Source organism: Protopterus annectens, chromosome 9.part0 (genome assembly GCF_019279795.1).
Source record: "Protopterus annectens isolate FY-2018-M chromosome 9.part0, PAN1.0, whole genome shotgun sequence".
Classification (NCBI taxonomy): Eukaryota; Metazoa; Chordata; order Ceratodontiformes; family Protopteridae; genus Protopterus; species Protopterus annectens.
Window position 1 is genome coordinate 478,229,857 of NC_056743.1, and position 15,530 is coordinate 478,245,386.

At 43.7% G+C, this 15,530-nt stretch overlaps 1 protein-coding gene across 1 annotated transcript in view; it reads left to right on the forward strand.

Moving 5' to 3' along the window:
- Window positions 1-1,224: 1,224 nt before the first annotated feature.
- NFU1 (NFU1 iron-sulfur cluster scaffold) overlaps window positions 1,225-15,530 on the forward strand; it is a gene marked incomplete in the record, with an annotated part of 508,295 nt that continues 493,989 nt past the window's right edge. The window contains 1 exon segment of the mRNA XM_044083026.1: window positions 1,225-1,668. Within this exon segment, the coding sequence (XP_043938961.1) occupies window positions 1,595-1,668 (74 nt within the window).

Consider the following 15,530-nt stretch of genomic DNA (forward strand, 5'->3'; position numbering starts at 1 on the left):
TCAAAAAGAATTCTGATTAAAAATGGAACCCATCAAGGATGCCCTCTATCTCCTCTACTTTTTAACTTATATCTAGAGCCTCTCTTCCTAAATATAAAACACAATATATATCATAACCCCCCAATAATTTATAACACCAAAATCTTCTTATCTGCTTTTGCTGATGATCTAAATATTTATTGTACCAACTCAATTTCGGATATAAATAAAATATTATCTGCTATTGAACACTTCTCGATGATATTGAATTACAAATTAAACCTCAAAAAAACTAACATATTCCCCTTAAAAACTCCTAAACTATTCTCTCTTCTACCACTGGTAGGGAAAATAAAAACTGAAGAAGTAATTAAGTACTTAGGCATTACATTCTCTATAAACAACAAAGACTTTTACTCAAACAACCATAAAGCAAAAATGGCAAGACATTTCACTAGACCTTGTTGTTGTTGTGTCTTTCGGCTTTTCCCGGTTAGGGGTCGCCACAGCGGAACTCCGGTCCACTAATGAGTGGCAGTAGATTTTTACGTGCCGAGTTGCCGGCCCTGATGCACAACCTTCAACGAAGGTATGCCCATTCACACATGTCTCCACACAGAAGACGCTCTAGCTGCGAATCGAACCGGACAGCGTCTTACTGTGAGGCGACAACGCTACCGCAGCAGCACCACCATACTTCTGAATGATAGTTTTATTTAATAAACTATGGAGAAATGTGCAGGGAAAAAAAAAAAAAAAAAAAAAAAGAACAGACAGTTTTTAGATACTGCACTGCACCCCTCAAAGTTACTGATAAGGAATGTTTACACGTTTTCTTTAGTTATTTAATAATGTACATTCCCAAGATTGGTCTAAATTTATCACGGAAATCTGAAAAATCTGTGAGTAGTAAGGCTTAAATTGAGCACAATCATTATACGGTGCTGTACCTACATAATAGCATTTGTGGAGAGAATTAACTATGAATATACATAATTTGCAACTTTTTGAAAGGGCAGTTCGTATTTGGAACTGTTTGCCTCAAAAATGTGGAGCGCACACTCGCGTAGTGTGGAACACTTGTTTATAACTTCCACTTAGGAGTTCATGGAATGGTCATAGGTACGTAACGGACCCTTTCAACATGAACCCTTCAATTTTTTAATACTCGTAACGAGGTATAATTTGGACAACTACATCAGGATAACTGCGTCACTACAAGTACAAACAGTACACTTAATTTCCTGAAGTGAGATTTGCACGCTTCAGAGCCCGCCCATCTACCAACCCACATAGGAAAAGACGGTTGGACTCTCGATTTTTCTCCCTAATTTAAAGTTGTCAGTTTGTCCTGTTGTATTTATTACCCATCTAATTTGTTCTACAAGGAAATAAAGAACTCGCTTTGAAAAAGGCACAATAATTATAACTGACGTGAATATTTGGCTTATGTGAAACACCTGATATACAGATGTGCATTCTCGCACAACATAGTGTTCCCTGGAAGGGATGACAAAAGCCTTCACAACTAGTCGTGGGAGCCAAGTTTTCTGGCTTTGAGTTAGACAGTCCGTTGACGTGCGAGCGACATATAGTTGACCCGTTAACAACAGCAATGGCGTCGGCAGTAGCATGTCTTCAGCGAGTTTTCAATTTTGCTGTGCCCTTGTCTGCTGTCTCTGGAAAACGGTAAGTGGTCTCAGCGCAGCCACAGGAATTGGATCTCGCTTAGACAGGTTTCATGTGCTGTAATATTTTTGGTGTTCACTTTCTGAAGGCAGCTTGATTGTAGAAGTGAGAGTCTGAGACGCTCACTTGAGGTGTTAACTTGCACTGATTATTATGAAAATTGTAAGTGTGTATTTGTGCAGTTTAAGTGGGTGCTCTGATCTTCAGGGAAGTATTTCTCAACTGTCCAGATTTTCGCATAATGTCAGTGTTTTTGCCTCATATTTTTGGTCTGCCCCTCATAAAATATGGGGATTCTATGGCAAGCCAATGAAGATTGAACTAACTAAATAATGGCATACATTTGAGCTTCAGACAGTATATCCTTCAGAAGTGTGTTAACACAAACCCAGTTATTCTAGCAACTTCCCAGGTTTATAAGAGCACTATTTAAAATAAGTCCCTATCTTTGGTCTTTCGTCTTTCATCTCCCGTTAGTTTAGTCTTTGTCCACATTTCTTGCATTAAGAGCTTGAGAGGTGTGCTCAGCGGTCAAAGATGTCTGCTGTCTGTACAGTACTTTTGGATTGCATAGTAGAAGCTTGTGTTTTACTCCCATTGATAACAGTTTTAGACTTGTGGAACTTGAGAAGTAATTAAGCAAAGCTAACCTGTCTTCTTTGTAGCAGCGGTGTGAATGATGCACTACAGTTGTGTAACCTGAACCTACAATAACAATAGGTGTTTGAATGATCACTGCTGTAGTAACCTTAGCAGTGTGGGTTTATATCCAGTCAGGGATGTAACAGCTGGATGTCCAGCTTCCATAGCTCCAGCATTTTGAGCTGAGATGATTAAAAGGTAAGTTTAGGAGCAAAGCCCTACAGAATTTTCCCGGCAGCAGATTGAAGGAGACTGTGCCCTGAAAGGATGTTGATGAGCCCTGAAAGGATGTTGATGATAGGAATAACAAAAAAATGTCCACAAACGTGCCCAAATAAAGCGCGGGGGGGGGGGGGGTATAGGCTACCACTGGTGATCATTTGAACGTCTACTGTAATGGTAAGTTCAGCTTACACAAATGAACTATGTTTTTCATATTGATTACTGCTGCAGAAGCCTTACCTTTATGGGTAGATTACCATAGCTAACTATGTTTGGGAGGTTGATGGAGAAGGGTCCAGGAGCCCCTGTAGAATGGTCCTAGCACAGCTTGATCTGTTTCTAGAGAGGGAATCAAGCCTATAGTGCTATTTAGTCTGTATAGAGGACCAAATTTACTTATAGAATCCAACTGTTTCCAAAAAGTCATAGATTAAGTCAAGGCCGTGACCCTGCCTGTAATAGCTTTCTCATGGTGAGTATAACAAAAGGTAATAGCCTTAGACAACCATTTGGAAATGGTCTGTGTTAGAGTGAGGGTATTCTTAATGAAGTCACTATAGTACATTAAGGTAGAATAATAAGCCTGAAAATACAGTTAGACTTGTTTACATGTATGCATTCAGTTTCAGAGAAATACAGAATGTTCCTTTCTCAAGGGAAAGATGTACATAGCAATGGAATGCTAGATAAAGAGGCACATGGAAGACCATGCTAGGTAACCAAGGCAACCACGGCTAGAGAGACATGTAAAGCATTACAGGGATTTGGTATTATTATTATTAAACTATACTTCATGTACAGTTAAGGAAGTCAGTTAGCTCGGACTGACATAAAGAAAAGATTAACTATCCAGCATGTCAAAAAGGAAGTTGCAATAAAGACACTTGAGCCTGAGTACAGAAGACATGTCAAATAAAATTTGTTTCAGTTTATATTATTGAGGAGAATCAGAATGTATGAGCAGAAACTTTGGATATATTTAGCAGCACTGATATTACTAACTAGCATTTCTACAAACTGTTATAGTTTATCAGCACTGTTAATGAAGAGAGTATTTGGATATTGTGAACATCTAATAAAGCCTTATTAAATGAACTACAGTGTTTAGAAAATTCATTCTGAAAAGTACATAAGACTTGGCCCGTAAAGGAGAGACTGGCACCTACCTGTTTAACACAGGTTGGGTAATTAACAGATGAAGACTTATTCCAGTCTCATTTCAGTTGTTTCCAGTTAATTCCAGTATAATACAGTTTCATCATTTCTTTCAATCTGTTTTGACACAGGCTGCCCCTTCTTCTTACCTTCATAAGAAATTAACAATTGACCCTGAAGATCTAAAAGATTTAGTTCTGTCAAGGTAGTGCCTGAGTTGTCTATGTACATCCAAGGTATGGAGTATTCTTTCTCTCTCGTTTTCAGGTTTAAGAAAGAAAATGGTGAGATGGATAGTTTGGCTTAAAGTAAACTAGGTAACCATTTCTGACATAAAAGAACGTTTAGTTCTCAAAGAAACCCTGTCCCTGTGGAAAATGAGGTGGGGTTGACACATCATAAGAGCTTTCATTTCAGATACCCGTGTTGCAGAGGTCAGAGCAGTCAGTAAAACTGTTTTACATGTTATGTTAAGAATCTGAAGTTGGCCAGATGAGCCAGTTCAAATGGAGCAAGTTTAAGATCCCAAGGAAATGCCACCAGTTTACTTGGAGTTCTCTTTTGTAAAACCCCATTTTAAGAATTTTTAGACATGACACTTCCTTGAAATTGGAGGTTCACTGGTCAAAGATGCTGAAATAGCACCTTGATAGAGGAATAAGAAATGCCATAGGATAGTAAATCGCATAAATATTGTAAAACCATAGAACAACTAGCTCTGAATGTGTGCTGGCTATGTTGTTGGCACCAACTAGGAAACATTTTCTATTTGATAATATAGTTCCTGCTGCATGTCCTCTGAAAACAGTTGCCTAAAAAGAATTAAAATGCTATCATCCAGACAGCAACAAACAAAAACCAAAACTGAGAAAATAGTAATAAGCCAGAAGGCAGAATTCATGAGAAGCACACTTTTTAAAACACCTTTAAAACTATTCCATAAGCGCTTTTGGCTAGAAAATACCAGCCATCTTCAGACATTCAAAAAATCACGTGACAAACTCTTTTATAGCCCAACCCAACCACTTAAGTCTTCGACATAGCATTTTAACACAGCAATATATTAAAATAAAATACTTTTAACAGTGCATTTTTAAAAAAACATTTATATAGTTTATGTATAACTGTCTATCAAAAGTTTTTAATTTTAATTCACAAGAGATGGACACTACATCATTTAACCCTGGATAAGTAGATGCACTCAAGTGTAAAATCCACCACAACTCTCTCTGTTCTAAAAAAAAAAAAAAAAAAAATACTCCATGGTCCCCCTGGGGATTTTTTTGCAGCTGTTACAGTGTTTACAGTATGACAACTTTTAAAGCTATGACTTGGGAATTCTTTTGAGTTTTACTAAAGCACTGGTCTCTTTGTGTATGTTGTGTCTTTCGGCTTTTCCCGGTTAGGGGTCGCCACAGCGGAACTCTGGTCCGCTAATGATTGGCAGTAGATTTTTATGTGCTGGCTTGTCGGGCCTAACGCACAACCTTCAACAAAGGAACGCCCATTCACGCATGTCACCACACAGAAGACACTCTAACTGAGAATCGAATGGGCAACGTCTAAGTGTGAGGCGACAACGCTACTGCAGCACCACCACCACCGCGGGTACCGTATCATAAATGTGCTCATACACCCGTTGTTTAAATTTTCGCTCAGTCTTTACCACATAATATGCAGGACAAGAGCTGCATTTTGCAGCATAAACCATTCCTGTTGTTTGACAAGAAAAGTGACCAGAAACTATAATACACTTAGAACCCAAGTGCACCTGGTTACATTCCACCGGTTTGTCATTTTCTGCACTGATTGCATATGTAAAATGGATAAACTGTCACACCAGTCTTTAAGGTTGCTATCCTGTCTAAATACAAAATCAGGAAAATTACCAATTTTTTCCATTAGCTGTTTATCTGTTCTAATAAATGCCCAGTTTTTATTAATGATGTCCATTATATTTTTACTGTGGGCATTAAATGTAGAAATAAACACATTTTTTGCTTGTTGCACACCACTTTCTCTTTGTGAAAAAGGTGTCACGCTATTACCCGATGCCATTATTCCTATAGTTTCATTTTGGATACCATTTGTAGAAGAAACAACTTCTCCGTAAGCTTCACCAATGGCATGATGCCTTTGTAATAAGGGAATGTACTGGCCTGATAGTCTCTTCTTAATCTCAAATTTTATATTGTTTACCTTCTGCACCGGGTAACCCTTGTTCACAAACATGTTACCTATAATGTGTACTTCATGTAAGAAGTCAAGCATATCTGTTACCATTCTGGCGGCCCATACCATCTATCCCTTTATAACAGCTTTTTTGACATGGTATGGATGGTTACTTGTAAAGTGCAAGTATTTATTTGAATATGTTTTTTTCTAAAAACATAAGCTTTTAAACCAGCCTTCGTTCTAGTTAATTCTACATCTAAGTAAGATATCGAGTTCCCACCTAACTGGTATGTAAACTTCAAAAAACTCAGTTGTAGTATTTAAAGATTGTATAAAATCTGGTATTAAGTCAACAGGACCATCCCAAGCAATAAACAAATCATCTAAAAAAGAACATACATGCTAACATAGTTGAAAAAGTCACTGTTAAAAAAAAAAAATATATCATCCAGACAGTTTTTTGAAGATGATTGATGTCAGTAGCAAAACATCCCTCCTCTTGTGTGAGTAGATATGTTCTGCAGGGAAGCTTGTGGTAATCACCCTGTCCATTTTCAAAAGAAGGGAGAATTATGTTGCCTGGACAAAATGGAGTCTAGAGGTATCCCGTGATACTAGTGGAAAAACGTATGGGAACATTTCTGTCCAAAGAAAAGTAGACATCTGTCTTCCAGGTCTTCTTGCATGGAGTCCAGGAACAGAATTTTGTCAGTTGATCAGAGGGAAGGTAAACAGGTCTGCTTGAGGAACTCTCCACAGATAATCAGTTCTTGGGAGCCACCCTGACCTCATTTCCATTTGTGAGGGTCTGCCATTGTCCTGCTCAACTTGTCTGCTACACAGCTTTGCTCTGCAGAGTGTGATTGTGCTGTGAAGCTGTATCCAAAGCTTACATGGCTAGTCTGCAAAAGGAGTGTAACCTGATTCCCCCTTGCTTGTTGATGTAATACATGACTGTGGCATTGTCTGTAACCCCTTAAAGAGATCCTGCGGACCAGAAATGGTTCATAGAGTTGAGTGCCTTGATCAGGGCAAGCTTCTCGTTGCTGTTTGTGCTTGCATCTGTTCTTGGTGTCCACACTCCATGCACTTTTATCCCTCCTGAAATTGCTTCTGAAGTGTCTGTGGTGAATGACTACTTTGGTGCAGGCAGGTAGAAGAGAAGACCCAGATTTAAGGAGGTCTGTTATCTCCACCAGAAGATTTCCCTTAAGACAAACCACAGCACTGGGATTTGTAAAGACAAGGGTTGTTGGTGCCGGGACCAAAGAGACTTAAGATACCATTGTATCCTTCAAATGTGAAGTCTTGCCAGGGGTATCATAATTGTATTTGCCATGATACACAAAATCCTGAGGTATTCCCTCACAGTGAACAAAGTCTGAGTGGAAAACCTTAGAAATAGATCTAAGTAAAGATCTGTGTTTTCCTGTGGAGAAAAAGCTCTTTGAACTGATGTCAGTTTGACATCCCAGGAATACAGTCCTTTGTGAGGGAGTCAAGAAAGACGTTTGTATTTTCTCTTGGAATCCCAGCTTGTGCAAGAGATCTCATATTGAAGAGAGGGAGGGAGATTCCTGACATTTTGAAAAAAAACCCTGCAAAGATAAGCAAGTTGTTTACATGTGGAAAAAATGTGGATACCCTGTAGCCCACAATGAAGTATAATTGCAGCTAGACAGTCTGTGAACTCTCTTGATGCAGTGGATAGTCCAAAGGGCAGAACAGAGATCTGGTAAAGCGATCCAGACCTTTAATATCTGAATTGTTGATGAATAGGGCTGTGTTGATGAGCATTTTTGTAAATTTGTATTACCAGGAAACTTGAGAAAAAAAAGATAATAGGTTTTGAAGTGACAACATTCTGAATTTGTGCACTATCACAGATAGGTTTAGGAAATAAAGATCCAGAACTGAGCTCAAAGCATTTTCTTTTTCTGGCACTGGGAACATCCTTGAATAAAACCCCATCCCACCTGGGAAGGAAAAACCTGTTCATCTGAAGTAGTTACTTCATTTGTTCTGCAACCTGTGGGTATCGGATCCGACCTCGGATCCGAGCCGGCAGCTTTACTAGCTAAAAGATCCGAGCTCCTAGCTCCTCCCCTTTACCCATAATCCCCTGCTACATGCTGCCTTTCCCCAGATCGAGTTTGCCGCGGCTGAAAGAAGCTACTTGTGAAGAGCTCCTTTAGGCTTGGTTGAGAGTTTCGTGTCAAAAATTAGACTAAAAGCTTAATTTTTTTTTTGTTAGTGTGTGAGGTTTAGTCCCCTTCGTCGAGTTATAGTCTTAGTTTTAAATTTTTGTGGTAATTATTAGTTTTAGTCGTTGTGTTTGTCCCTCCCCTATAGTGTCTGGGTGTGTACTGTGATGGCCGAAGGGCCCAAAGCAGTCTTTTTCTAAGTGCACTGAGTGTGGCCATAAGCTTTCCCCGGCTGATGGCCACACTCAGTGCGTGTTGTGTCTGAGGGTGGCCCACCTATCCACTAGCTGCCAGATATGTGCAGTGTTTAACCCCTGGGCCATCAGGGATAGGAAGAACAAGTTGATCCTGGCGGGCTTGTTACTGCAGGGCACTTCTTCTTCCTCTCCCTCTAAGGCACAGGCTGCTACCGCAGCCCCTGTACCTTTAGGTCCCCCCACTCTGCCTGGGATTCAACCTCCCTCTGCTGCGCAGAGTTCAGGGGACTCATCTGCCTCTTCCAGGGAGAAGAGGCATAAAGACAAAGAGAGACACACGAGTCATAAAAGGCGGGCTGAGACTCATCCCTCAGCCCCGCCATCTAAACTCTCTAGTCCTTCCACGAGGGCCTCTGGATCCTCTCCCTCTTGGCTCCGTTCGCCTTGTTTCTCGCCGGAGGAGGAGGACCGGCCTCCCTCTAGGTCGTTGAGGCGGCCCTCCCGGCCTGCCTCAATGACGTCTTCTAGGTCTACGAGAAGCCTGACCGACGCGGACATGGATTGGATGATGCGTCGATTTCTTCAGACCCAGATGCAGATGGGGGTGCTCCTGCCTTCCACCCTCAGGGGGGGAGTGCAGTCCCCCTTTTTGCTCCGATCACTCCTTCTCCAACTCGTTTTCGGGTTTTTAGTCATCGGATCCGGGCCCTTTCGGGGCTGGGGTTTTGTCGGCGCCGATAGCTCCGGTATCTTCGCTGACTGTACCCTTGAGCATGTCGGATCCTAGCTTTCAGGGCCGAGAGTCTGATCCGTAGGGGTTGATGTGTCTTCCGCTCCCTTCAGGTTGGAGCACACTTCCCTCATGGATCCGACTGCTTCGGCTCTGGCACCGATCCCTGCTTCGGAGCCGAGGAGACTACTTTTGGAGCCTGGCTTTCGAGGTAGTGGAGAGGGTTCTGTCGAGGTCTTCCAGATCCCTGGTCCAGGCGTCGGATCCTCCCGCTCCCCCTATGCATTTGGGTCTATCTTCCGTCGTCCGACTACTGGGACAGCCTGCTCAAGCCCTCCAGTTAGTTCCCTTAGAGGAACAGGACCCTGTAGGCGAGCCGTCCTTGGATAGTCCCACCGAGGAGGTTCCTCGCATACGGAAGTGTAAAAGGAGGCACCTGGACTACCCTGAGTCCCTCACGACATCCACTCATTTGGATGAAGGGGAAGGTTCCCCAAGGTCACCCCCTGAGGATGTCTCCTTTGGAGACATCATGGAAATGTTGCGAATTAGAGGGGGGTGGTCTGCCCAAAAACCTTCCTCGGACGAGTCCGTGGTTCTGGAGGCGTTTGAGGCAGGCCCGTCTACCTCCTGGGTGTCCCCTCCGGCTGACCCCCCTGGTAGACTTAATTAGTACCACGGCGTGGAAGGAGCCCGACAGCGTGGAGCAAATTCCAAGACAGCCAGACAAAATTCTTAGCCCTCCCTCGGATAGGCAGGCCTGGTCTAAGGGTTCACCTGTGGATGCCATGTTGGTGGCGGCTGCCATGAAGAAGGAACTGGCACAGGAGAGTTCCTCGGTCCACCCTCCGGATAAGGAATCTCGGGCGTTGGACCGCATTGGGAAGCGGATGTTTGCTTCAGCCACCTTCTCTGTAAGGGCGCTTAACTACAGGGCACATATTATCAGGCTACAGCGAGACCTAATAAAGGAATACGCTGCAACTCCCCCAGAGTCCATGACGGTCGAGGACAAGAAGACCTTCTCGACTCGTATGGCCACTCTGAAGTCTATCTTGAACACATCTATGCGGCTACTCTCCCCTGCTACGGAGGGAGCTGCTAGAGCTAGCGGAGCCGGGGTCGTCTTGCGGCATCACGCCTGGCTCCGCCTTTGCGATTTCGCAGAACCCTTTAAGGCATCCTTTGCGAATGCTCCCTTTGACGGTTCTTTGCTCTTTGGCAAGACCGTACGTGAGACGCTGGTCCAAAGTGAGAAGGACGGGAAGACGCTGTCTGCCGTCGGAGTCCGCTTCTCTAATCCCCAACGATCCTTTTTGAGGAATCAGAGGGGACAAAAGAAGATGTGGTTCCGGAAGTCTCAGCAGTCCCGTCCAGCTTTGGACCCCTCGTCCTTCAGAGGCAGAGGAGGACAAGGTGGATGCCGGCCCAGAGGCAGAGGGGGGCCACGTAATTTCGGGTCTAGAGAACAGTTTTCGGATAGACCCGCGCAACATCCCTGAGGGCTTACCCAACTGTCCCTCTCTGGAGACAGTCGGGGTGCATTTGTCGGAGCACCTACAAAATTGGGAGCCCATCACGACGGATCGATGGGTGCTCCGAATCATATCCAGAGGTTATTCCATCCCCTTCCTAAATCTTCCCCCTCCCATGAAGCGCCTCCCCAGTGTCCCACCCGATCAAAGGGAGGTGGCAGCTTCAGAAATTTCGAAGCTACTAGAAAAAGGGCCATCCAGTGCGTCCCCCCAGACCAGTTCGGATTGGGCTATTACTCCAGGTTCTTTTTGGTGCCAAAAAAGACGGGGGACTTGAGACCAATTCTAGATCTCTCTTCCCTGAACCTGTTCATTCCCAAAGAGAAATTCCGGATGGTCACTCTTCAATCAATTCTCCCCCTCCTTCGGGAGAACGACTGGATGTGCTCCATAGACCGCAAGGATGCGTACTACCACATTTTGATGGACAGACGATCCAGGAGGTTTCTCCGCTTCCGGCTGGGAGCCAGTCATTATCAATTCAGGGTTCTTCCGTTTGGCCTCACCTCAGCCCCCAGGGTGTTCACCAAAGTCATGGCAGTGGTTGCAGCCCACCTGAGACTCCAGGGCATTCAGGTCTTTCCATACCTGGACAACTGGCTCCTCACCGCCTCCAACATGCATCAACTGTGTGTTGCCCGGGGTTATGCTCTAACTTTTGCCCAGAGTTTGGGCGTCTCAGTAAACCTTCAAAAGTCCTTTCTTCACCCTGTGCAAGTCCTGGAATTTATAGGGGCCAAATTGGACACTCGCATCTCTCGGGCCCTTCTAACTCCAGACAGGGTGAACAGTTTATCTTATCAGGTATTAGCCCTCCTTCAGAACCCGGCTCCTTCGGCAGAGTTAGTCCTGAGAGCACTAGGTCTATGGCGGTGGCAATCGGTCTTTGTCTACACACACGGCTACGAATGTGGATTCTGCAATGGACCCTCCAGGTACAATGGTCTCTATTACTACATCCGCTGAACACCTCTATTCCATTGAGCAGGGCTTGCAAGGACTCCCTCCTCTGGTGGCTTCACTCAAGGGAGCTGCGAGAAGGGGAGACCCTTTGCAATACCCTCGCCCCGAGCCACGTTGACCATGGATGCTTCTCGCCTCGGGTGGGGGGGGGCATTGTTCGGGCAGAACCATCCAAGGCATGCGGACTCCCTTAGAGACCGCTTTGCATATCAATGTCCTAGAGATGAGGGCGGTGCTTTTGGCATTGCAAGCTTTCCACAGCCTTCTCCCTCTAGGGCCTATTGCGGTTCAAACAGGCAACATGGCAGTAGTCTGGTACATAAACAAGCAGGGAGGAACCAGATCTTATCCCCTTTGTTGGGAGGCTATGAGAGTTTGGGAGTGGGTGATATCCACCAACCACTTTCTGGTAGCAATACACATTCCAGGTCGGTCCAACATTCTGGCGGACAAGCTGAGTCTTGTGATCCTCACACCGTACGAGTGGTCTCTCAAACCATCAGTTGCGAAACAGATCTTCCTCAAATGGGGTACCTTGCTGCGATCTTTTCGCCTGTCCGTCAAACACAAAGTGCAGCAAGTTTTTTGCGATAATTCCCCCACCAGGGGAGAGCCCCAGAGACGCTCTGGTTCATGCTTGGCCACCCGGTCGTCTCTACACTTATCCCCCCCTTCCTCTTATGACTAAGTTCATTCAGAAAGCACGTCGGTTGGGGAGTAGAATTATCCTCATAGCCCCATTCTGGCCTCGCCAGATCTGGTTCCCATATCTGCGGTGTAGTTGCTCCATGGATCTTAGATCCCATTCCGGATCTGATTTCATATCCTGCAGGATTGCAACCCCCAAACCTGGTAAACCTCAAGCTAGCAGCTTGGTTGATCCAGTTCCACTGATGGCAAGGACTCCCGGCATCTCGTTACCAATAAAGGCCATTCTGGTGGCGGCTCACAAGCCTGCTACCAGAAAAATTTGCAGTAGTAAATGGAAGCGTTTTTCTATCTGGGCTAAGGAGGACAAAGGGCTTAGATCCCTTTACCGTTCGTATTCCGACGATTCTTGATTTTCTGTCACACATTTTTCATCAAGGAGCAAGTGCATCTACAGTTAAAGTACAATTGGCAGCCATTTCCCATTTTCATGTGGGGGATGGACTGGGATCTTTAGCTTCTGCTAAGATATGCAAAACCTTCTTGAAAGGCATTTCTCTTTTGAAACCACCAGTTAAGGCTGCGGTCCCACCATGGGACTTGACTCTAGTTTTGCAAGCATTGACAAGCCCACCTTTTGAGCCTGCCGCCTCAGTTCCTTTAAAGTTCTTATCATGGAAAACAGCTTTTCTAGTTGCAATTACTTCAGCCAGGAGGGTTTTGGAACTTCAAGCCCTTTGCATGAAACCTCCTTATCTAATTTTCCATAAGGATAGAGTGTCTCTCAGGACTAACCCTTCCTTTTTACCAAAAGTGGCTTCAGAGTCAAATATTAATCAGTCGATTAATTTACCGGTGTTCTTTCCCAATTTTCAGAACCTAGGGGAATACAAATTACACAAATTAGATGTACATAGACAACTACGTTTTTACTTGCACAGGACGAAGGATACTTGCAAGGCTGATCAGTTGTTTGTGTCCTTTGCCAAATCTGCCATGGGTAAAGCCATTTCCAAAGTTACCTTAGCAAATTGGATTTCACAGTGCATCATTCATGCGTATGTAGCCTCAGGTAAACCTGCTTCTATCGGACTCCATGCCCACTCAACCCGATCCATAGCCACATCAGCAGCCTTCTGGTCCAGGATTCCTCTGGACGACATATGTTCAGCAGTTACTTGGTCCTCTTCCCATATATTCATTTCTCATTATAAATTGGATATGATATCCAGGAGTAGGGCTTCCTTTGGCTCTGCGGTGCTTTGGAATATCCTTCCTTAAGGGCCGCCCAAGGTTTTTAGGTAGCTAGGGACTCTGTCCCACAGGTTGCAGAACAAATGAAGTAACTACTTCAGATAAAGAAGTTATGTACTCACCATAATATTCCATCTGAGTATGTACTTCATTTGTCTGCAACCGACCCCCCCCCCCTCCATGCCCCCTAACCATTATCGTGATTCCTGATCATGTTTTGAGATTGTCTCATGAGGTTAGGCTTTATTTAGTCCTCTGTCAAGGGCATTAGCTTGTTGGATAAAGCAAACTCGATCTGAGGAAAGGCAGCATGTAGCAGGTGATTATGGGTAAAGGGGAGGAGCTAGGCGCTCGGATCTTTTAGCTAGTAAAGCTGCCGGCTCAGATCCGATACCCACAGGTTGCAGACAAATGAAGTACCTACTCAGATGGAACGTTATGGTGAGTACATAACTTCTTTTTTCTCCCCTTGGAACAACATGTGGTGAAGAACAGATGGAGTCAATAGTCTAATTAGCAGGATGAGGAATGACCCCCTGGAAAGGAGAAATTTCCTCCCACTGCAATCTGTAACCTTGATAAATGATTTTCAGAACCCATTTGTTTCAGTCTGTTGCCAGAGCGAAAAATGGAGATTGAGATTTTCTGGAAAAGAAAATGGCCGAGGGTGAAAGGGGTTCGTAAGGTCTCTTGAACAGTCATTCAGACTTGATGGACTGTCCTTGGATTTGGGAGGTTAGAGACTTTTCTTCGAACATCCTTGCCACTTCTTAAACATCTGCTCAATTGAATTCTGTTGAGGCTCTTTATTCTGCTTTTGCTTAAATTGGATGATGAGAGAGAGAATCCATTGAACAAGTTAGAAAAGGAGGGCTGAAAAATCTTAAGAAATGTCCTGTTTCAGCTTGCCCATTTCATCACACTTTATTACCTGTGCAGAGGGGCCATGTGCTAGGTCTATATCAAAGGGAGAATTTAAAATCCTTTTTTTTTTTTTATCTTGGGAGGTTCTGAGAATTGAGTTAAGCAGACCTCCTTAAAACAGTACCAGTGGACCTATCCCTGGAAGAAGTATCGACAGTCATATACACACACTGCAGACAATGAGTAGTGACCCTTGTGCAGTAGAAGAAACTAAGTTAATTAAAGAATATTTTTCTTCACAAGAAGAAACTGTTGATAAAACATTCCTCGTGCTTTCACAGTTTGTCAGAACAAACTTTAGCATATGAACCTGACAATTTAAAATTCTGAAAATTAAGTTGCAGAGGAATACACTTTTTCCCCATACTTATCAATAAATTTCCCAAACTTATTAGAATGAGTAAGACTGAAATTGACTAAGTGCTTCGCAACAGTGAAGTCAGTCAACTAAGACTATAGCTGATGCATCAGGTTTGGGAATAGTGTATAAGAATGTAAAAGACTGAGGAACTTTATACATCCTGTCTGCCTTTTGAGGGACAGCTGTTTGACTGTCAGGAAAATTGTTGGCAGTAAGTGATACATCCTGTAAAGCAGACTGGAGGAGTGGTGTAGGTTCTGCAGAATCCTCAGTAAGACAGATAAACCAATGCCAACACACTACAGGACTCAGTCAAAGCTTGTAGTAACAAATCCTCTTAAAACGGCACTGTGGAGGTGTGCAGGAATAATCCAGTCACTTAGATAACCAGGAGTAAAACAGAAAAACTTTATTCAATAAAACACCATAAATGCATTAACTGGTTCACTGCATTTATGTTCTGCTGTTAGAACTTCATCAGATAGGTTCTGCAAAATTCTTTTGTAGCAACATGGGGACATTCTAGCAATAGTCTTGGAGAAAGAGAAACCCCAACAGGGAGAGAATCAGAAACCGAGTTCCCCTCGGGAGTCCTAAATCAGAAGTCTTGAGGACAAATCCAGAGTCCTTTCATCTTCCTGTTTCGTTTTGGAATCTTAAATCTCTTCAGAAAAAGAGGAACCCTTCTTTCCTTTCTTTTACCAGAAACTACTTTACAAGAACGAACAATAGCCTGAATGAAACCTTGGTCCAATCCCAGTATCCAAAGAAACTTGAGGAGGAGTAGATAATGGTCTTGTTTTGTGTCTGGAGGAAGGACAGACTGTGGGATTGGTAATCTGTTTCATTGTC